This window comes from Scomber scombrus, chromosome 4 (assembly GCF_963691925.1).
Source record: "Scomber scombrus chromosome 4, fScoSco1.1, whole genome shotgun sequence".
In the NCBI taxonomy this organism is placed as follows: Eukaryota; Metazoa; Chordata; class Actinopteri; order Scombriformes; family Scombridae; genus Scomber; species Scomber scombrus.
The window spans coordinates 8226989-8251336 of NC_084973.1; the positions used below are offsets into that span (position 1 = coordinate 8226989).

General features: G+C 42.4%; 1 protein-coding gene across 2 annotated transcripts; it reads left to right on the top strand.

Annotated features, from left to right (window-relative positions):
• The first annotated feature begins 122 nt into the window (after nucleotides 1-122).
• msi1b (musashi RNA binding protein 1b) lies at nucleotides 123-23284 on the top strand. Of its 2 annotated transcripts, none has more exons than XM_062418321.1 (16): nucleotides 123-4252; nucleotides 4288-5018; nucleotides 5334-5374; nucleotides 5944-6025; nucleotides 6175-6259; nucleotides 11851-11892; nucleotides 14105-14197; nucleotides 17567-17615; nucleotides 18117-18199; nucleotides 18308-18425; nucleotides 19786-19866; nucleotides 20911-20967; nucleotides 21365-21427; nucleotides 21799-21953; nucleotides 22441-22486; nucleotides 22588-23284. In XM_062418321.1, the coding sequence occupies exons 2-15, from the start codon at nucleotides 4960-4962 to the stop codon at nucleotides 22480-22482; spliced, it is 1050 nt and encodes a 349-aa protein (XP_062274305.1). In that variant the 5' UTR covers nucleotides 123-4252; nucleotides 4288-4959; the 3' UTR covers nucleotides 22483-22486; nucleotides 22588-23284. The 2 variants fall into 2 exon arrangements, with proteins under 2 accessions (XP_062274305.1, XP_062274306.1); XM_062418322.1 differs by having other exon boundaries at nucleotides 22593-23284.
• The last annotated feature ends 1064 nt before the right edge of the window (nucleotides 23285-24348 follow it).

Sequence of the window (24348 nt, forward strand, 5' to 3'; positions counted from 1 at the left end):
GGGGTGGGAAGGTGGGGTTAAAGTGGCAGGTGCCAGGAGCAGAGAGCAGCAGGTCTGGAGGCTGAGGGCAGAGTTGGATTTAGGAGTTAATGAGTTTTATGGCGCAGGGGAAAAAAGTGTTCCATGTGTCTGGTGGTATTGGTTTTAATTGTCCGGTACCTCCTCCCAAGTGGGAGGGGCTGGAATATGAGGTGGCCGGGGGAGCGAGAGGTCGGCCAGGATTGCCCCTGGCCCGTTTCCTGGTCCTGGAGGTGTGGATGTCATGGAGGGAAGGCAGGCTGTAGCCAATGGTTTTCTCAAATGTTATGAGGAGTGCAGGGAAACTGACCATGAATAGGGTTTAACCAGCAGCAGCCAGCAGAGATCCCTAGTGTCATCTAAACTTTAAACTTCAAGATATCTCTGTTCCAAGTTACTAATAGTAAAAGGCCAGCAAGAACATGTTGTCTATTTACTATCTTTAGCATCAGTTCCATCACTTTGAAGTAAGAGATATCTGCACCGAGACAGCTTTTTAAAATCGGTGTCTACTTTTAAATCATGCTGAAAACATTTACAGTGAAAGTTTTACTATTTTCACCTTGTATGTGTATTTTTTTTTTATTTTTTCTTCTTAAAATCTTTGGTTTTGCAGTGTGCTTTACAAATACACATTATTATTAAGAATATATATTATTTTATGCTCCATTTGCTCACCTGTTGATATTTTAAATGTTTGTATAGTGTCTGTATTACTTTCTCAGCTCCACAAAAACATATCTTTTCCTGCAGTTCAACATTGCAAAGTTCAGGCAGTATAAATATCATGGAAAATGCAAACATAATACACTTTTTAAATTCCATTGATATTCGGTATTCTTCTTCTTTTCATGAAATGCAACCGTGAGCATGTTTGAACCCCCAACAGCTCCCACAGGTGGTGTTAAACTCTACGTAGCTGTGGGATTTCTACTCCCTCTCTTTACATAGACTCTCTGTGTTAAGCAGGATCTGACTTTGATTTGCAAATTCAACATTTCTCCGTCTCCGACCACACTCTTGTTTTTGTCAAAGAAAGCTGGCGGGGAACGATAACTTGGAAAGCGGACGGGGAAAAGGAAAGAGGGCAAACTGAATGGGAGAAAACCTTTGAGAGTTAATGTAGTCCTTTATCTTTTCTCCTTCTTTCAGTGTGAAATGCTCACTTTCTCTGCCTGGATCACCTTATACCATTCTCAGGTTCAGCCTATCAGCACCTTTTTGTGTGGAGCTCTTGTTACCCCACCCTACCCTTGGGAAGATGGCATTATACTGTATTTGGAAGGGTAACAGAGCTCCCTCTATCTCCCTGAGACATGCCGCTGACCTGTAATTAAGTCCCATTGTACTATTCAGAGGAAACTCCTCACCAAAACGAACAGAGGGCAGTGTGTGTGGATTTCCAACAGCTCTGATACTGCAGTGACTAATGCTCCACCACACAAGCTGGGTTTATCAAAAAGGACCACATGCAGCACACATTACAGCTCGCATTTTCCCTCTCCAGAGAACTCAAAGCTATGTTGATTGGTAATGAGATACAATCCACACTGTCCATCTCTCATTAGTGAGCCATTGCTGGTTGCCTCTGTCTGTGTTCTCACCGCTTGCTCTCTCTGTCTCTGCACCCCTCCACCACCACCCCTCCTCCCACCACCACCACCAGCACCACACACACACACACTCCCAATCCCCATCCGCGCCATTCAACCCCATTGATCATGCATGCAGAAATTTAACACACCCCTTAATTCCTGTCCAAATAGCCCCTGTCCCACTTCCAGAGCTTCATCTGTTCATCTGCAGAGCACAGAGTAGGCCTGTTTGCAGGCAGGACACTGGCTGCAGCACTCAATGAGGACAATCACAAATCTAAATCTGTGCCTGCACATCCTGTTTTACACACTTCATGCTTGTGTTGTTCTTACGGCATCATGTTACAGGTGTGAGTGCATTTTACAGACACACCAAGCACAATAACTTTTGCTTGCCCTCATGTGTTGCAGTCAGTAAACTAAAAAATCTCCAGTCAGATTTCACGCTCCAAACTTTGCACCAAACTCTGAATGTAGTTAGAAACTGCATCCATTTTACACCCACCTTAAGTAGAAACGCATTGTCTTTGTTTGAATTGCTCAAGCCATTGATTGGCCTTAACATTGGTTACCAGGTCACATGTTGAGTCAGTGTTGAGAAGATTAGCTGGAGCTGGCTTTGCTACTAATTAAATACTTAAACCCCAGCAGTGAATGAGCACAGCACACAAGCCTCCTGTTATACCACATTGCATAAGCCGGTCTGCAGTATGGAAGTGTAATAAAAAACGAAAGAAATGATGTCTGCAAATTAAAAACACTGATAAAATTCTCTCTCAATTCTCCATTGAATATCACTCAGAAATGACTCAACAAGGATCCTGTGGGTGAATTGGGAAGCTTAGTTTAAAGATCAGTAAATATCAGTGATACCATATGAAAAATATTAATAAAGGAGAACTGTGAAGAGAGACATGAGCTTCATCTTGAATTGATATTATTTCAATAAGCTTCTGGGGCTGACTGTGAGGCAATCGTTGTGAAAGTGATTAACTTGAACTTTTCTATAAACACATTTTTATACAAAAACATGCCCTGTTTCGAGTCATGGTTGTGTTTGTATTACTCATCATATTAGATTAATAGCATATGATGTTAATTTCCTGACATGACATAAGGTAGGCCAATGTTCTTCATTTGTATCTGCATGTGGTGTGTTGTAGTGTGACAGTTTACCAGATTTTTGTCAGTGTATTGTAAGACTTTGACCTTGAATGCATCATAGGTGATGAGTCAACGTTTTAGTGATAATCAGACAGTGGTCTTCAAACTGGTTATAACTGTAAATTGTGCCAGTTATTATTTTTTTCTTTTTCTTTTTTTCGTTTTTTGACTGCGATGAAAACTGCGTCAAGTAAGTCAGACTTAACTCGAATATGACAGGAAGTTAGGGCATGTTCGCCTTCATAATAAAGGCTTAATGGTTTTCACCTAGGGGAAAAAGCATCTACAGAGGTTTAATTATAAATAAAAGTGTATAAATTTAAAGTGCATATAGTTTTATTTGTTTAGAAAAAGTTTTAACTATGGTTTGGCATTATAAATAAATGCCACTTCTTAGTGTACCAGGTATTAATTTTTTGTTGTTGATACAAAATGTTGGTGAAAATTTGGGATTTTTATTTTAAGTTTTGCATTAACATTTGATGTAAATATGTTTCATCAGTTAAGATAACCCTGTGACTTTGTTTATTGTTGGCTTATTTATTTTTCCATCCTATGTGATATCTCGAACAACACTGGACTCATTCTGACATTGTCAATAGTGCACACACTCTTCTGATCATGCTTCAGTTAAGGATGCTCATATCTCCTACTTTTAAATACAGTGACACAGAATGTAATGCCGTCTTTAGAAAACAACAACACTGACCTCAAATGCATATCGATGTTCGACACCTGCTAGTTTGTTGAATTACCTCAAAGTCTTAATGACTGACAGAGTGTGCATTGTGCATAGAGTACTGTTAGCTCATAAGTACAGATTCAAAGACTGTAATTGATTACACTTCCATATTCAACATTGGTGGAAGAAGTATGCAGGTCATTAACCTAAGTAAAAATATGAATACAGCAATGCTCATAAGCAATCAATTACAAGTAAAAGCCCTGTATAAAATGCCACTTACGTAAAAGTACGGCAGTAAGTCCTTTCAGCTTGATGTAGTTAAAGTATTGCAGTAAAAGTAGTAGTTTGGTCACTCTAACTGATCTATTATATTGTGTTTTACATCATTAGATTATGAATACTGAAGCATCAGTGTGTAAGCAGGATGTTACTGTTGTAGCTGCTGAAGGTGGAGCTAGTTTACATTACTTTATATACAGTGTTAGTCCCCATTCAAAGGTTCACCAGATAAATCTGAGGAGTTTTGAGATGATTAATGGGAGAGAAAAGAAGAAAAAACAAAGTTCCGATACACAAATCTGTTTTCAGTTTTTGGACTTTTTCTCTAATCTTTGATTTTTGCAGAAATATTGGATCATTTAAACATTTATTGAAATGCAACCATGTGAGAAGTTTAGAGGAAAAAATACTATTTGGTGGAGCTGTTAACAAATCATAGACATCTGAAATGTGAGACGACTACCCACTGCTTTTTGTAAGACGCCAAAAGACGAAAAGGTTGGAAACCACTGTTTTCATCTTTAACAGTGTGTTGTATTTTAAAAGCTTGTTATATTATCCATTGTGTCAAATCTTCATCTGCAAGTAACTAAAGCTGTCAAACAAATGTAGTGGAGTAGAAAATTCAATATTCCCCTCTGAAATGTAGTGGTGTTACATCAAATGGAAATACTGAAGTAAAGTACCTTCATTATAAGTACAGCTGAGTAAATAGTTAACTTCTACGTCTTTGAAAAACAATGAAAACATGCTACTTTTTTTTTTATTTTTATTTTTTAACATTTGCAATTACTCTGGGCATTCATGCACATGCGAGTATTGCCTTTAACTTCTCATACATATCTCTGATCGCAGTACTTGTAACAGTCGCTTCACTACCATTATTGTGAAAAGCGGCGGCGGAAGCGGGGTGGCTAACTGTCGCGTGCTTGACGCTGGAGCAGCGTGCCTCGGCGGTGGGATGATGAGAGACAGCAGCGGGGACTGAGTGGAGGAGGAGGAGGAGGAGGTGGAGTCTGTCCCAGCCTGCATCTGGCCCGTTCTCCCCTCTCCCTGTCACCCCGGGCCAAACCCGCCCAGCTCCTCTCACTCACTCTCCGCCTGTTCTCCCGCACTGCACGGCACGGCTCGGCTCGGCTCGGCCCGGACACACACGGCACTCACTCTCACACACACTCACTCACACACACAGACACACACACACAGCAAGGACACGGAATGGAGACGGAAGGGAGCCAGACCAGCCTGTCCACCACGGACTCCCCTCACGACCCCTGGTAAGGAAAAAAACTTTTTTTCCCCCCCTGTTTCGTAGCTCCGCTCGTTCTCCCCTCCAGAAACAAACCTGCTATTCTGCGAGGGGGACTGTGGTGTGCAGCCAGACCCGCACACCTCCACACTGAGAGCCTTCATGTAAAAATCAGAGGTGATACACTCTCAAATGCTTGCCTTTTCCCTCCAGGATTAGACTCTCAAAAACCTCAATAACAAGTTTGTCTTTACTAAGTAAGCCCACAAATAATCAACCAACCAAATCCTACTTTTAAAAAAATATATGCAAATATAAATATTTTCTCTTTTTCTTTCCACAGCAAAATGTTCATAGGTGGACTCAGCTGGCAAACAACACAAGGTAAATCTTTTTTCTTTTTTTCTTTTTTTTCCACCTCTAGCTCTCTCTATGAAATGCCACTATGTCTTAAAAAGTGCTGGCGTGGATCAGATGGCCCCAATAGAAACTTTAGCTGAGGAGCTGTATTTCTTAATATTCATGTTTGCTTACATTGAATTTGTTTATTTGTTTTTCTCCTTTTGAGTTTTACATGTGAAGCTCACCCCACAATGAATGCACCCCATTCAGAACTGCCATAGAATAAATGAGTGTTTCTTTAAGGCTAGTTTAAAAAAAGATTGGGAATTGAATTATTCAGGATGTTAATAGGTGAATATTTTTCTTGGCTGTAATAACTGTGTGATTTGTTTTCTACATTGTAATCAGTGTTTTTTTCATGTTTTATACACTTGAATTAAAAGCTGTGAGGAAGAAAATCACTGCTGGCGCTCTGCAGCCAAACTCCTTTGCCAACTTTTGAATAACAAGTTGTCAGACGTTGCTTACTTCTTGATTCCCCTCTGTAGAACTCTTATTAGCTAACGTGTCCCCCTTTAAATCTTTTTTTTGTGTTTTGTTTCGTGTCTCAGAGGGTCTGAAGGAGTACTTCTGCAAGTACGGCGAGGTGAAGGAGTGTATGGTGATGCGAGATCCGGTTACTAAGCGCTCGAGGTGAGGGAGCTGTGAGCCCCGGCTTCTTAACCGGAGCTGAAAGTTTATCCTAGCTCTGTGATTCCTCGCCGCTCATAACTTATCATTACATGTCAACATCGGTTACTGTTTCATTAATACCATGTCCCCTCTTCCTCTTATGTGTGCAGGGGGTTCGGATTCGTCACCTTTGTTGATCAGGCCGGCGTGGATAAAGTTTTGGCCCAAACCAGACATGAGCTGGACTCAAAAACAGTGAGTTCTCTGTATTTACTTCCCACCACCAACTAATCCCATTGCTTAGTGTTTGATTAGTGGATTTTCCAATAATCTACAGGAGAGGTGTAACATTGCTATAATTTAATATGTTTACACAGGTTATGCAATGCTGATGTTTTTTCCTCAAAGCGTGTTTGTGTTTGTTGCTGGCGTTCTCCATTTCGCTCCTCCGACCACACACACCTCAGATGTTACTCGCCTAACACCATAAAGTCACTATCAAGTGTTGGATACACCAGCAGAGACACATTGGGGGAATGTGCTCAATTTTTTGCTTCAGCTAAACAGGCAAGAAAATGTTACCCAGTGTCAATTTCCATAGAAACAAGAGGGGAAACCGCACAGGGTCGCTTCCGAATCTTTTTGATTTAGATTTTTTTAGGAAGAGGGAAGGAAAACCTTTCCCTCTGCCTTTCTTTCTCTTCTGTCTCAAGGAGTAGAAAACCCCTAAAAAAAGTTTCTCCAAAGGCAACCTGAAACTATCAAGGCGTGAAAGCAGCAACAAACAAACTGCCATCAGCTTCCTGTTGATCTCAGGGAGAGTAAAACAGTTAATGTGGCGATGATAAAAAAAAAAAAGCCAGGCTGCTGCACTTCCACCTGTGTGAATTGTAACTTCAAATGTTTTAATCGTCTGTGTGTGTGTGTGTGTGTGTGTGTGTGTGTGTGTGTGTGTGTGTGTGTGTGTGTGTTGCAGAGTGTGTGCGTGTGTGTGTGTGTGTGTGTCTGTGTGTGTCAGTAATGAATGTGGGCCGGTCTGGGAACAATGTGGCCCGTTGGTCGCCATAGGGACCACTGCCCCCGCCTCTCTCCTCAGTGGGAGTGGTGATGGCTGCGGGTTAGTCACTGTATTGAAATGAGGGGAAGGCTATTTCTTTTTTTTCTCCCCTTTTGTGCTCTGAGCGATGCACCTTCTCCTCCAGTCTCTGGGAGATAAAGTGGAGGTGGCAAAGAAAGAAATGTAGAAGAAGAAAAAAAAAAAAAGAATGTGTTTGCTGTGGAAAGTTGAAGAGATGAAGAAATGAGAAATCCCTGTTATTATCAATCCAAAATTAGCAACGGTGGAAGTTGTTTGATAGACGAGTCAAACCCAGTTGAGCTTCTTTGCATTTTTCTGGTTTCCCCCAGTGCCCCAGTGCTATAGTGTCACTTGCAGGCACGACAGCTATGACAAGTAGCGCCATCATGGTTGGACGCCATTAACTCGCCATGGGGTTTGTTTCCATAGTGATCCCCCCCCCCCCTCCACAGTTGAAGAATGGCTCTGTCACAAAAGAAAAAAAAAGGAAGATAACAACAACATCATTTACAATCATTTCTTGGATACAAGAAATCGACATAAACGGAGAGTGGGGGGGGTCACCCTACTGACAGTTTATCCTCATGTCACCTCTCCTGTTAAGCAACTTACTAACTTTATTCATGACACCCCCCAGAGATGATGATTCATCTTTTTTTTATTTAAAAAAAAAATAAATATATATATATATATATATATTTGAGTTTTTCCTCTCAACTTGTGCATGCGTGAACTCCGCCGCGCAGTGCAGCAGCCTCGTGGGCCGTGGCAGGGCCCCTTGTGGCCGGCAGTAGGGTGTGTCGGTGTCGGCGGCGTTGGCGGGGGGCTGTGGTAGCCTCGTAGGGGCGGGCGGGCGGGTGAGCGGGTGTGGGAGTGTGTGTTCTCTGTGGAGTGGGCTCACTGATCATCCACAGGGGTTGGATGGTGAGTAGAGTAGGCCTTTTTAGACTGCTCACCCTGCCCTACCCCCTCCTCCTCCTCCTCCTCCTCTCTCCCCCTCTCCCTCGCCCCCTCTCTCATGCAGACAGGTTATCCTGTTAGAGAGGGGAGAGAAAAGTTCTCCAGTGGCAACAGAAAGAATGTGCCATGCTGTGACCGACTGAGCCGCTCCGGCACTGGAAATAACAGAGCTTTGCACAGCGGAGAGGCTAAAGAGCAAATACAGTGCTGCGGAGGAATTTATTGGTACTTATTGTGTTGAAGGACAGATACGGCCTGGTTTTGACCGGTATAGGAAGGCAGGTTTTTTACTGTGATTTATGTAACTGCTACTCTGTTAGTTGCCCCTCTGGGTGCCCTCCCAGCTTCCTGGTATCTGTAAAAGCTAGTGACGGCCAATGCAAACTGCACGTTTGTGGAACAAAGTTTCCATTCAATTGCAGCTCCAAGGTGCACAGCTCCAAGGGGTTTTACAACAAAGTCACACAGCTCTGTGCAGAGTTGCATCAGGGGATGTTTGTGGGCCCCCGTTAACCATTTCAGTGCTGACCGGAGTGGAAAGAAGTGATTAGTGTGGCTCCTTTAACTAATAGGATTGGTAGGATTGGAGTCAACAAGCTTGGGTTGTTCCTCCTGAGATGTCGAAAGCCGTCCAATCGGCATGCAGCATTAAGTGTGTTCCCAGCTCAGGCGGTGACAGGCAGTGTGTTCGGCCAACTGTTGCATATCTGGGATGTAGATGGTCAAAGGGGATTGCCCTGATTTCATAAACCTCTCCTGGAATTAGCTTCCTCTCTGTTACCTTACTCTGAGTGCAAACACGTCAGGCTTCAGTCCGAACAATGTTTCCGGCGGCCGTCTCAATATTGGAAAAAAAAGTGTGCAAATGTCCAAAATGTTAAATACACCTCTCAGTTTTGCTTTGACCAACATTTTTGTTCCACAACACACATCACTTTCATTACTGCAGCCGCTTTATCTGTTTAACGTCCACAATTTCCTCCCCACGGATGTGCTGTGTGCTGCTCTGTGTTTGATTTTGTTTGTTTGTGTGTGTGTGTGTCTGTTTGTTTTTGAATGTGCACAGGAGTGTTGGACATCAGGAGGGTTGGTGACCGGAGGTGACTATCAGAGTAGTCTAGCCACCATAGAAACTAAACAGTAGACTCTGCATCTGATCCTCCAGTCTTAGCCTAGTCTTCTCATTCTGCTCTTTAGAACAGACAACAAAAAACTTGCGTTGATGTTGACTCTCATTCAAGTAGAAGCAACACTGTTGCCCTATACTCTGGTAAACGCATGCGGTTTACCATAGAGGCTCTAGCTCTCTACTGTAGTTCAACTCTACCCTCTCATGGTTATGGACTAATCTTAGCGCTGTACTGTCTCACCATCTGTTAGTGTAACAGCAGTACAGTGTGGAGTAGTCTAGTTGTTCTCTAGCTCTATTAGACCAGTATAGACTAATATAGAAGTCTCAAATTCCAATTTTACAGCCTGTCTATGAATGCATCCTCATGGCATGGTGTGGTTCTCTTTCTAACCTTGGTAAAATCCAGTGGGCTCAGCCACATTACGTATCAATTAGCAATGTTTTTTTATGTAGTTGTAGTTTTAAGATCATTATAAGAGTTATTCTGCTTAAGAAAAAGTCAATCTGGTCCTTCTTCCTGGGTGTAAACGCAAGGAACTGCAGAGCAGAGGACGATCCGGATCACAGGTTATGGCTCCCACATAAAAGGATGGCAGATGATCTCTGTGACACATGTTCCGTCAAAAGCTGAGGGAGGCAAAAACAAACAAACACAAACAAACAAAATGCGGTGGATCTGCTGTCGGTGTGGTGTGATTGACAGCTCCCTCCCCTCTGTCCTGTCTTCCTCTGTCCCTCCTCGTCCCTCACTTACTCCTTCTTTGACACACTTTTCCTCCCTCTCCGGCTCTCTTCGCGGAGGTGAGGTGTGTTTGTGATTGTGGTGCCTGTGTGAGATTCCAGGAGATCACATGTCACATGGTAGTGACGAGAGAGGCAGGGGTTCACTGGACATTCCCAGGCATTCCACCTGAGCATGGCTGCACACACACACACACACACACACACACACACACACACACACACACACACGCACACACACACACACACACACACACACACACACACACTTACATGTACAAATACGTCAAATGTGCATGTGTGTACACCATTCACATGCTAGAATATAACACAAGCAACCATAAAACAAAAAACCCCTGTGGAATTAAAAAAAACACACTAACACTCGTGCACACACACACACAAACTGAATCTAGAGGGTTACCTAAATTCAGTTTACATACCTTTTCTTTTTAGATTTAACAGTATTTTTTACTCCAGTATAAATTGCTGTAGCACAAATTGATGTACAACAAGTTATATAAAGATTGAGGATGAGGATTTAAAGGGTTATTTCAATTTTTAAATCTACATTTACTCATTTTATCCTTAGTTGCACTTTGACAAACAGGCAGTTAGGGTTTTCCTTGCCCAGGTTTTGAGTATCTATCTTTGAGATCTCCATTTTAATACAATAGGAGTCAATGGAATTTAATTTGTGGTGCTCACAACATTTAAAAAAAAAAAAAAAAAGTTTTGGAGAATATGCTCATTTGCTTTCTTGTAAATTCTAGAGATCAATACTAATGCCGTTCTGATGAATATGAAGTGACAGCCATCACCTGTTAGCTTAGCTTAGCATAAAGCCTGGAAACAGGGGTAAACAGCTTGCATAGCGCTGCCTAGTGGTAATAATATCTGTCTAACAGCACCTCTAAAGCTCATTAATTAACATGTTATATCTTGTTTGTTTAATCCTTACAAAGCCCCTTGTGTAAAAATAACATGGTGTGGTTTTACAAGGGGTCATGTAGCAAAATATGTCTTGACTGATTGCAGACACTTCTTGCCAGACAGCCAGTACCTGAGACAAAGAAATAAATATAATTGAAAAATTCAACAGCAACTTCCCTTTCCAGATCAAATTTAGCAGTTACTCCAGATGAATCACAGACTACTCTGTACCCAAAGAAAATAGCTCTTGTGAAAACTGTGGAGTATCCAGACTCATGGCAACAGATCTTGCTGCTGAATTTTATTTAAAAAAAACAACCTTTTTACTCCCAATCTCTCAAATCCTGGGTGAATAAATGCATAAATATCTGCTAGTGGAAAGTTGTTCTTTTTGTTTTTTTAAATTTGCTGAACTGACCCTTTAAAGAGAAAATTCAATGTATTTTTCTCAAAACGGACGGTTATATTGTTCTCATTTATATCAACTACTTCTGCATTACTGGTAGAAGTTGACACACACTAAGGAACCAATACACACATGCACACACACACGCACACACGCATCAATGCCAGCAGTGCATTCAGACCAGGACGTAGTTAGACCCCCCGTCTGCTGTCTAAAGCAAGTTATTATTAGAACTTTAATCTTAGTGTGTCTTTATGTGAGAACACGCTGCACATTTGATGTCAGCTTCATCTAGATTTTCTTTCACAATTATAAATGGTGTCATTCTGTTTTCCAGCACAGTGAAGCCTGACTATGATAGGCCTTAAAAAAAGGGCACATCAATGCTATGATATAGGGCTGGTGAATAAATTGCGCAAAGCTATGAGGAAGATTACAGGATTTATATTACACCTTCATTGATGAGTCATTAGATAGTGAAAGATGAGGGTGTGATGTCAGACTGCACCACGGAAAGGCGACAGGTTGCTGGTTCATCAGTATCACGGCACATCACTAACCAAATCTCCTCTGTCTGTGTGTATTCTCTCCTGTAGATCGATCCAAAGGTTGCATTCCCTCGCAGGGCTCAACCCAAGGTGAGTCAAACCGTCTCCTGGCGTTAACGCGTCCGCTTTGTTTGCAGCGGGTTAGTGTGTGTTGAGTGTTTCAGTCTCTTTATCTGGGCTAATGCCTCGTAATCTGATGAACATGAGCACCGCTGACATCACTGAACTGTTATGTGATCGTGTGTTAACAAAAACTTTGACAACTTTAGAGACACGCGTTATTGTTAAACCCACCAAAAAGTCTGTATTGTATTTCAAATACGTTCTGTTCTTCATCTTAGTTGGGGTTTTCTTTCTGTTTGGTTGATTACACCACTCTGGGAAACAGAGAGAATAGCTTGATGAGGCACACAGCAGGAAGAAAAACATTGGTACTAGTGTGCAAAGTTCACAGGGAGATTGTTGTAACTCCTATCTTAACACTTTATACACAAATAAGGCAAAATGATTCATTAAAATGGCATTTACACAATCATCCCACCTGCAACAGCACAAAAAAAATAAAAATGAAGCAACACAACCTTGAAACAACCTCAAAAAATTAAGATTTTTTTAAATTTGAAAAATTGACAGTATTGCACTTTCCACTTCTGTAAGTCATGCACATTTTGTTTGTTTAAATCTTGCTGACATAATACAGAATATACTGTAACGCACTGCCAGTCCATCATTTGTATGCGACTGAGCAAATCTTATTACAAAGAGCTAAGAGGTAAGAAAATTAAAGTGATGCAAAAGACCAAAATAATTACAGGTTTCAAGTGTAGGCTGCGCCCAGGATCGGCTTTGTGTCCAATACAGGAAGTAGTGCATTTTATACAAAGAATAAAGAGCGTGCTCCAAGTTAAACAGATGTAGCAAACATTGAAGAAGGAGAGGTAACTTGTTTTTGGCACTTCATAGTGAAATCTGACAGTGATGAAACTTCAACACAGTAAAACAGTGTCTAATAATGGCCTTTATTATACCGATAATAAGGCAAAATCATATAAGAAAATATAATCTTGAACATGTGGATCTTTATTTAATATACAGACGGGTGACAAATTAAATAAATGAGTGTAGAAACATAACGAAGGCAGATGCTTTCCACACAGGTGCACTGCATGGTACATTTAAGGCAATTAACATTCAATCATGCTCTGTGGTAGGTATAAAAATGCTGAGCAGGCCCAGTTGATCCTGATACTGTATCAAGATGAAAGATGAAATGATCGAAGTGACTTTGAAAGAGGGTTGATTGTTGGGGCACGGATGACAGGAGCTTCAGTCACAAAGACCCCTCAACTAGCTGCTGTTTCAATAGAGACGGACACTGAAGTGACATCTGCGTTTAGATCTATGGGAAATACATCAGTTAACAGGATCTGGAAGTGGTGCAAAAACCATAGACACCAATCTACAGACATGTTGAAAACAGTGATACTATCAGATGAGATGAGATATGCATGTGTGGCGTACACCTAGAAAAAGCACAGGAGGGAATCCGGTGGCTCTGTTACGCTGTTTGGGGCATTTTGCAGGCATGGTGTGAGTCCATTAGTCCTCTTAAAAGGAAGGGTCGCTGTAAATCAGTACAAAGTTGTTCTGAGTGTGTATCTTTTATCTTATGATGAAACACTTCTATCCTGATGGGAGTGGTCTCTTCCAGGATGACAATGCCCCCATCCAAAGAGCACGAGGGGTCATTGAATGGTTTGATTAGTATGAAAATGATGTCAATCATATGCTGTGGCCTACACACTCACCAGATCTCTACCTAGCTTAACACCTATGGGGGATTTTGGACTGATGTGTTAGGCAGTGCTCTACGCCGTCATCATCAAAACTCCAAATTAAGGAATATCTTTTGGAAAAACGCTGTTCATCCCTCCAGTAGAGTTCACAGACTGTAGAATCAATGCCAACGCACACTGAAGTGACACTTTATGTTGGATTTTCCTTTAATTTATCGGGTAAATTTGTACAGACGGGTGTCTGTACAAACTTACACTTTTTATTTCAAAGATAGCAGTAATTCTCCAAATATTTTTAAACTCAGTTTTCTCTCCTATAACTAAACAGAAAATAGTCTAGTCTAATAGTCTAAAGTAGAAGAATGAGATAAAATGTGCAGTTAAACTATAGAAACAAAAAAGGGATACACTTTTTTGCCTGTCTGACACCTGCTACCTAAATAAATATAGAATTTAGGAAGCAGTCACTGCAAAAGTTTGGTTCATTCTGTTTTTATTTCTTACAGTTAGTGACCCGAACCAAGAAGATCTTTGTGGGAGGCCTGTCGGTGAACACAACTATAGAGGATGTCAAGCAGTACTTTGACCAGTTTGGGAAGGTGAGTGATGTTTAGGAGTGTTAAAACAGTTTCAGTCTGATTCCAGGCTGTGTTTGATATGCCGAGGGAATACCTCATATTGAAGAAATAGAAAAGAGGTCTACTTTCATAATTTTAACTGACGCACAAGTTTATTTTGGCGGCATCGGTGCGGAAAACTAATCGAATGCTCAGAAACAAGTAGTTTCACATCCCGCAAGCTCGGCCGAGCCTTATTTCGCCGCAAATTCTCTGACAAAAAATTTCACCCGGAGTCGAGCGACCGCTTGGAAGTGAAGGAGTTACTGTGAGGAGGAGGAGGGAGGAGGGGAGACAAGAAAGGAGGGAGAGAAAAGACTTCGAGAGGGTAGGAAGAGAAAAATAACGAGGCCGAGAGGCTCCGGGAGGCGCAGAGCCGGAGCAGCAGGCGAAGTTAGGGGGGGGGGGGGGGGACGACGACTATGAAGAGGGAGTGGGGGGAGGAGAGGAGGGGAGAGGAGGGAGAAAAGTTTTGTAGTGAGTGTGTGGTGATGGTGAGGAAGGAGGAGGGATTATCAGAATCTGAATTAATCTGATGTAACAGCTGCTCCTACCCACAACCCCCTCCTGGCCCGTTACCGTGGTGACCTGGCTTGCCCATTGTCCCCAAGTAATTCTGTGGGCAAGGGGTTTTTGTTCTGAAGGAGGAGGGATGAGGTGGTGTTCGGGGGTGTTAGCATGAGAGTGTGTGTGTCTGTGTGTGTGTGTGTTGGGTGGGGGTCAACTCTGGAGTTTAGTAACAATAAATACAAGTCGACCAATGCGCAAAAAAACCTAGAAAGTAATCACTCAACTTTTTATATTACAAGTTGTTAACTTGATGTATTTTTGTGTGCTTTTTTTTATATATTTCTACATAAAGTTTGATCAAGTTCTTCTATTCTGGTTTTGTTTTTTTTTTGTTTTTTTGAAAGGCATGTGGCAGAGAATAGATGATGGTTGACAAAGGCGAGGGAGGGAGGGTCTGATTGAGAGAGGTTTGCGGAGGCGTAAGAGAGGGAACTGGGCAAAGATGGGGTGTGGGGGAGATTTACGAGAGCTATTATGCCTCTCTACAAAGCTAGACAAATATTTTGTTAGTTTGCTCAGAAGTTATCTGCATACTGAAAGTTTCTGGATCCCCTGAACGCATCTTCTAATGTGAACCTTTTGAGAAACGTGGCTATCTACAGCACTTGTGAGTTGAGAGCCACGTGACTTTGGGGTTGAAGCGGAATAGACGAAAATGAACAAATAATTCAAACTTTTTTTTTAAAGCACATTTTGCACCACGAGCCCTTGAAACTTCTAAAAGTCAAAGACGCGACGACTCGGTGTCATCCATTGCATTTTCCGACTGCGTTGTACTTTATTTCCAGTGCCAAAGGTTTGGCCTCGAGTTTCTCTGTGCTCCCTTCTCAATCATAACGTCTAGATGAATTTTGCCGAGAGAGATATCGAGGGATGGACGGTGAAATGTGGGCTCCAGCCATCCATGGAAGTTCCTGATTAGACTGCCTCACTGGACCTTTTGTGTCCCGTCCTGGTGAGGACAAAGGAGTGCAGAGAGGGATGGGCAGGGGATAACAGGGAAGATGAGAGGTGGAAAAAAAAAAAAAAAAGGATAAGAGGGAATATTGTCCAGTGGTACGCCATAAAAATGCCCACTGTTTGAAATATCGACCAATGATGTGCAATTAACTCCGTTTTGCAACGTTTTAACTGGAGCTGCAGGTGTTGTTGTGATGTTTTGGTTGCATCCTCCGGGGCGATTGTGTGCAGTTTGAGCTCATGTCGAATATAAAGCACAGCTCTCTTGGATGAATCACAAGGTGTGCTCTGGGTTTTGCGGTCTTGACCTTTGCTCTCAACGCGATGGATCGTTCAAATTTTTTGTAGCTAGGGGATTTCCCGCTCTAAAGGCCTCAAGGACAAAAGTGTCAACTAAACAGCAAGTGTTTGTGCAGAGATACAGAGTTTAACATGTTGCATGCTATGTGCAAATGTCAGGGTGGAAGCAACCGGTGACTTGAGAGGCATCAGACTAACAGGTCCTCTTTCACACTGACACTCCTTAATCACCTTTGACCTTTCTGTAGGCAAACTGCCCTTGGGGGTCCACATGCGCACGCATACACACACACTGAGCACAAGTATGTCTGAGTATGCGATTATGACAAATTATTCAGTGGACCATATCCACTACAGCTGCCAATAAACTTATTATAGACGTGGAGCACAGATTAATTTACCAAATGTTTATTTGGACCTCTGTGTGCAGACTGGAGTGTAAACATGTCCACTTGTGACAAGAGAGGAAGAGGGGGAGAAAAAAGCAAAGAGGGAGAGAAAGAGTAGGTCAACTTTGACATAAGAAACTCTGGGTGTGTGTTTGGGTATAGAATAGACACCTGTGTCTTTGCTCTATAAAGAGAGGCCGAGCTGGAGGGAGAGGTCAAAGGGAGAAGAGGAGAAGGAATTATGGCTGACTGTGCCAACAAACAAAGCCTCCAGGCCTCTTTGTTCTCCCTCTCCCTCTGCCTTTGTCTCTTCTTTCTCCTCCCTTTCCACTTTGACCCAATCTTTTTTTTTCTCCCCCCCTTTCTCTCTCTCTCTCTCTCTCTCTCTCTCTCTCTCTCTCTCTCTCTCTCTCTCTCTCTCTCTCTCTCTCTCTCTCTCTCTCTCTCTCTCTCTCTCTCTCTCTCTCTCTCTCTCTCTCTCTCTTACTGGTCTCTCTGTGCTCGCTTTCACCATATCTCCACCTGTCGCTATTCCTCTCTCTATCAGCTCTTCCCCTCTCATCGAGTCTCCACCTGCCCACAGGATTCACCTTTCTGCTTGCGACCGGCTACTTTTTTTGTCGACTTTTTCTCTCTTTGCGGCCCCCTTTGTCTCACTGGCACTCTCCCACTATTCAAAAACCATATTTGATGTTGGCCCGAGCTCTTTTATAAGGACTTTTTGTGTAGTTGCCATGGGAATGTCAAACTTTGGAAGGGAGAAAAAAGGGGAGGGGGGCGGATTATGTGCTCTCTGTGAGTGGGATTGTGACCGGGCAGTTTAGCAGCAAATTAAACTTCCAACTTTTCATACCACCCATCATGTGCATTCACCGTATAGAGCACCAGGGCTTGTTGTACAGTATTTCTTCATATTTTCCTGTCCTCGTCCCCCCCAGCCCCCCTCGACCTCCTCTTTTGTAACCTGTCGCTCTTCTCCAGTCCCCCCACCCCTGCCCTCCTCCTCTTCTGTCCATCTGTTGCTGAGCCTCTCTGCAGAACTTGAGAAGGGCTGAGGTCAGGCAATATGCCGCGTGGCAAGAGAGCGCTGCATCAAAAAAATAAAAAAAACTGTGTTGTTTGTCTCCCCCAGGTCGACGATGCCATGCTCATGTTCGACAAGACCACCAACAGGCACAGAGGTGAGACGGACATCTCTCTCACTGTCCCCCTTCATCTCTGTCTTTCCACTCACTCTTCCTCAGTTTACTACTCTTCCTCCAGTCCTTCCTGGGTATCTATTGATCCCCCTCTACCCCCCCTCCCCACCACTACGGGCCTCCTTCCTGTGGGCTGAGCTGGAGGAGACGAACGGGGCTAGTCTAATTAGCCAGTCCGTTAATCGGGATCAGGATAAAGCCTCCTTAAGCACCTCCTCCCCACCCTGGGACTGATCGATTATGACAGCCTACCAGCTTTGCCCAGGCCTTCTGGCCAGGAAGGGGGGGAAAGAAAGGATGAGTGCAGAATAGCAGCATAGAAAAGAAGGAGGGGGGAGGGGGGTAAACGTGTTAAGCGGCTATTACAGCACTGATTACTGGAGACTATTAGCTTTACTGCTGCACATAAAGGCCTACTGTATAAACCCAACCCAAAATACTGTGTGAAATGTTCCCCTCATGCTCTTGTCTCATCCTCGCCAGGGTTTGGCTTTGTGACGTTCGAGAACGAGGATGTGGTGGAGAAAGTGTGCGAGATCCACTTCCACGAGATCAACAACAAAATGGTGAGCGGTTCAATTTGTGTCAAAACACTCATATAAATCCCCCCCCCCCCCCCCTCGCAGTTATTTAGGCGTCACAAGTTGTACATATGTGTTTTTGTCTGGAAACAGGTGGAGTGTAAGAAAGCTCAGCCCAAGGAAGTGATGTCCCCCACGGGCTCAGCCAGGGGACGATCTCGGGTGATGCCCTATGGAATGGACGCCTTCATGCTGGGTATTGGTATGCTGGGTAAGTTCGTATTGATCCGGACAGGAAGGATGTGGCCACACGCTAGCTGTTTCTCTCACCTGAGTGTGATAATAGCTATTCCTGCTCTGAAGGCGCCAGCTGCCTTAAAGGTCACATGGTGCCTCACGGGAAGAAAGTTGACCATTGAAATGGACCGCTCGATTCGGCTTGCTACTCGCCACCATGCAGCCTTGATGATTTAGATCTTAAAAGTTCAAAAATGACCAAAAGTGGCTGTAATGAAAAAAAATCTACTGCTTCATTGAAAAATGTTGTTGTATTCAAGTAGTTTCACTTAAAATACCTTCAACTAAACATGTGGATACATCCCTATTATACATTATATTTATGATAATGCTTGTCTCATAATGGTTTATATTTTATAAAACATTTGATTTTACTTTTAAAAGGGGAAACAAAATGTGTCCGTGACAGAATTTAAAAAATGGTAAAAATAGAAGTGACCAGAAGAAACCACTCAATCCCACATTTCCCATAATGCTTAATCAACTCAAAAGCACCTCTCATTACTCCACTCGAGATTACAACGCACTCTTTGTTAAAAAAAATTTCTCAAGCCCAAAGGGAGATTATCATTGTGATGATGTCATATCTTAGTGATATCATCAGGGCTATTCAATTTGGGAAAGCTCCCTCCAAACCCACAAATGACATTTAACGTCTTTTTTCACGAGCTGCATGACGAGTAAACTGAAACTCACTGTCAAATAAGTGTAGAAGGACCCTTTAACAATTCAGATATTCTCATTGCTTCGAACGTTATCCTTTACAGTATTGCTAACTGGTTTTCTAATAGGTTTTAAATTGAAATTCACAGCAGGAAGGATCTGTTTTAGTCTAAATCTAAACTTGCCACACCAATGCTACCACCTACTGTTCAGTCTGAGAACTGCACCCTCTTCTTCATCAGTGCTTTCAACAGACAGAGAGGATAAAGGGACAAGCCACCACACTGGGACTAATAAATAAATACATTTCATGGTTATCTTATGGGGCTCATATTGTGGATGTTGTCCTGAGGTTAGTTCTCCTGGTGTCAGGTGGTGCACAAAGAAAACCTCTGTGTGTGTAATGTGCAGACAAAGACACTAAGCAGCTCAGTCCTGTGGCTGTGAAGAAATCCATACCACAGGTGTAGAGTGTCACCCACCTGCATGTCACAGATTGTACCAGGCTTAGCAGTTAGGGGGCAGCACAACAACACACCTGTTACTCTGAGTAGTATTTTTTTAATACTGATATCACATAACTGTTGCTCATAACTCATAACTACTGCTGCTGTGACATCTTCACTTGTTGGTCAGCGATCCTAATGCTGACAGACACTTTGTCTCCGCAGGTTATCCAGGCTTTCAAACAGCCACCTACACCAGTCGGAGCTACGCTGGCATCACCCCTGGATATACCTACCAGTTCCCTGGTAATCACACCACACATTCTGCTCATGATACACTCTTTTGAGTTGTTTTTGTCACATTTACAGAGAAATAAATAGACAGCGAGGCTTAGACAGGAGGCAAAAATGCTCACTTTGACCCCTGTTAGATAAATGGTGATAGGTTAGACATAGAAGGAGATTTGGGATGAGTTTAGGGGATATGTCATCTGTTATTCAATGAAAGCACAGACATTAAAATCATTATTGTGTCCTTTGCTGACTATACATGTTTATTCTTCCAGTTTAAGCTGGAATTCATGCTGAATTTGACACAAATTATGATGTTAAAGTCAAATGTTCTTTTAAGCTACCAGGGACTATTTTGTATGTTGTAATAGAGGGATATGTTGTAGGCTAGCGCACATCTAAAGATTTAAATATTTACTGAGCAGCAGGAAAATATGTGGTTGAATGGAGTGGAGAGTTGAATGATTTACCAGGATAAAAGGGTGATTTTGATGACAAGGCTGGTATGAATTTGTATGAATACGCATTTAATAGTGGTGTGTTGAACTGTAGTGGACAGTAGACACACTGTCACAAATACAAACATGTTTCCATAGAAACACGTGAAACACTGCGAGTGTAAATGGCTGCTTGTAAATATCAGGGAGTGGCATTGCATCTGCTTAGCTTGCATACATTGTGTGTGTGTGTGTGTGTGTGTGTGTGTGTGTGTGTGTGTGTGTGTGTGTGTGTGTGTGTGTGTGTGTGTGTGCGTGCGTGCGTGTGTGCGTGCGGCGCGTGCGTGCGTGTGTGTGCGCGTGTGTGTGAAGTTGATTTAGATGTCCACCATAAGAAAAATATTCAACCTACTTTTTATATGATTTTGTATGATAAAATTGTAATGTTTTTTTTTTCATTGTAAGGTTTACTTGCATTCCTCCAACCCTGTGTGTACCAATATATGCTCTCCATATTCCTGTCCTCACCTCGGAGGTGTTTCCCTGCCTATATGTATGTGTGTGTGCCCTCCTCGCCGGCGGTGGTGTTTGTCTCAACAGCACTCTGTTGTTTCTGTTTTAGAGTTCCACTTAGAGAGGACTCCCCTTCTGACTTCACCCCACCCCCCTGAGCTCACAGGTCAGTCAGTCCCTCCTCTGGACTTTACAAGCAGCATGTTGTCAGTCTGCTACATGACACATTAGCACTAACACCTTATCAACAATCTTATGGTTTGCATGTTTGTGTTTGTCGGTCCTCCTCGGCTTTCGGGCCGGAGGCAGGATTGCTGACAGTAATGAGGAAGGTTTTATTGTTCGCTCTGAAGTCTTCCAGCAGTGACCTCATTCGTCACCTCTGTGCTCTCATTGGCCATTTTTTAATCTTATTTCCTTGCACATCAGTGATTTACCCATAAGACTTGAGTGAAATTTTAATACATTTTCTGAGGTCACTGGAGTGAGACTTCGTGCGATGTCTGTTACGTGCCTGAAGACTAAGATGATCAACCTGGATCTTCTCTTTTCTGTCTCCTCAGCCATTCCTCTCACAGCGTATGGACCAATGGCAGCAGCAGCGGCAGCAGCAGCAGTAGTCAGAGGTATGATTATCTTTCTCATCATGGTCATGCTCAGCCCTAGATCATGTTTTTTCATCCATCTGAACAATTCATACTCAGATTCAAAGTAATTATTGAAAATGATTGAACTATTTAACCCCTTTACACCAATACTTGCCTTAAATGAATTGAAAAGAAAAGGTTTACATTACGTGGTTCTCTTTACTGTCTGAACTAACTCTAAACAGTCAATATTTACGTGCATAACTTCATCTCTAAATTTTGGTGTAATGGAAATAACTGAGCATCACATAACATAATTTGAAGTTGAGCTTCCAGAAAATGATTTGAACCCTTCTAGCCTTGATTTTGATGATGTGGACATTACAAAAGTACAAATCTGACATTTTTAGGCTCCACCCCGTCTCGCACAGCTGGATTTTTGGGTACGAGCAGCCCGGGGCCGATGGCAGACCTTTATGGTACAGCCGGTCAGGAGTCGGCGGTCAGCAGTTACCTCAGTGCTGCTAGCCCTGCCCCAAGCACTGGATTCAGCCATAGTCTGGGGGTAAGTTCCCTCCTTTATTGATGTGACATTTGGGAAATATTCTCATTTGCTTTCTTGCTGAGAGTTAGATGAGAACATACCACCTTGATTATAGCCATTAGCTGACTTGCTTAGCTTAGCATAAAGAGTGGAAACAGGGGCAACTGTTAGCATGGCTCCATCCCAAGGCAACAAAAGTCACCTAACAACACCAGAAAAAACACTTCAAAAACGAACATGTCAATTAGTGAACTTTAGAGGTGCAGATTTAGCCAGGCTAACTGTTTCCTCCTGTTTCCAGTATGTGTGCTAAGCTAAGCTGTCCAGGACCAACAACTTTAGTTGTTTGGAAAATGTCTTTCCATACACTGCACTGCTAATCTTTATCACTAACTTTTCAACTATAGCTAAGCTTAAACATTCTTGTAATGTACTGGTGTTATTGTTGCTTCAGGTTTTCAGTTCATTCAGAATAAAAACTGAACATTGAACTTGCTTTCTCCCACAGGGTCCGTTGATTGCCACGGCCTTCACCAACGGCTATCATTGAGAAAGTGAGTCAGTCCTCTTGCTTGTCGTTATGTTGTTTTAAGCGTAACTTATTACTCTGCTTTGTTGTAACCTGTGAGTAATCCAGGTGTGTTTTGTGTGTCAGTGCAGAGCTGTAGACTGACAGCTGGAAGGAGTTGAAGCTGCTTTGGAGCTGATCTGGCCTGTCTCTGTCCAGTCCACCTCTCCGGCGTGGGGCGGCTGAACCCTCACCCCTCCACCCTGGCGACCCTGCTGACGCCTTACTAAACTCCATCTCCTCTGAAAAAAAAAAAAAAAAGTTTTAAAAAGTTCACAAAAGGAGAGATACCTTTTGAAAAAGTTGTATCACTACATGTAATAGCAACACGTACAGATGCTGTATTTTTAGTGTTTTTTTCCGGGTTTTTTTCTGTTGTTATGTTTCACCATGCTGTTTTTTTGTGATGGCTACGTTTGTTTCTTGATCTGTTTTGGCTGTGTTTTATTGGGTTATTTGACCTCTGAACCTGATCTCTTTGAGATAGAGGAGTTGTATCTCCAAGTGACACCTGTCTGAAAGTCAGGAGCTGTAATTTGTACTGGAAAACTGTATATTTGTCACTAGTTCATACTGAATTTTAACAAAACATTTGTGATTAATACTATTTCTTGAAAATGTGTCACAAAGTGTATATCTTGGTAGGTTTTTAACAAAAACTTGTTACACTAATAATGGTCAGAAGACAAAGGTCATTAGTCACAGTTACATAATAGGCCTACGTGAGCTGTACAATTTTGTAAAATATTGTAAATATGACTTTTGTTTGCGGGGGGGGGGGGGGGGGGGGTTCAGCTAATTTTTGTGTCTGGGAGGTGGGAGGCTTTGGAGAAATGGTACGATTGCTTATTTGATGAATCCGTATGTGTTGGAAACCTTCACTGTTACGTATCATAGTTTCACATGGAGGTCAAGATCATGTCATGTCTGTCTGCTAGAGTTAGACCAGCCGTACATTTCTCTCCAGGCATTTATATGCGTCATCTGAGCCTGTTACTTCCCTCAGAAGCTGCCTCAGAGTCGAAACATTTCCTTTTGGCTGTGAGTTTAGCAGGAGAGAGGCTGAGTCTGGGATGTGAGGGTGTGAAAACGCTCGTCAGTCAGGAGAGGGAAAAAAAAAACATGCTGTTTTCTTTCTTTGTCATATTGTTGTTTTAACTGTGATTTTCAATATGTGATGATTGTTTGTGAAGGAAAATGAAGGACTAGAGTGCAGGAGCAGTTAACATGCTGATAACTGTTTCACTCTGTAAGTTGTGTTGATGTTTGTGTGAGCGTGTCATGTGGTTTTATACACATTGGTTTCCAATGTGCCATGTGCTGTCTTTTGAGGGGATGGTACCTCAGTTGCAAATGTGAAATTTTAATCTGACTTTTTTTATTATTACATTAACATCTATGTCAAAGTGTGGATGGTTGAACCTTTTAGAAAGGTGGCTTTTCCAACAGGAATGGAGGGTGTCTTACTCTTTTACCTGTCAACCCCCCCAACTCCCCCAATCCATCACTGCATATCCACTGGAGGTCACGGACTGTAGCAATGTGACAACTATTTTTAGACCAAAACAATTATATTCAGAGCTACTAGGATGTTGCACTGGCTGACCACGAAAAAAGTGTTTTCCTTCGAATGTTAGCGCAAGAATGAAGCACTCGCGATCTACAAAATACCAGGTTTCACATTTTGATACACTTGGCTCACACTGCTGCGGGCTACCATGGTAGTTCATACTTTGATGCTGTGTTCACTGAAAAATAACAATCTTGTCAACACTGTAACCTTTTCTGATTTTCTTTTTCCTGTCATGTTTATTCCTTTGAAAAAAAAAAAACTTTTTAAAATTCCTA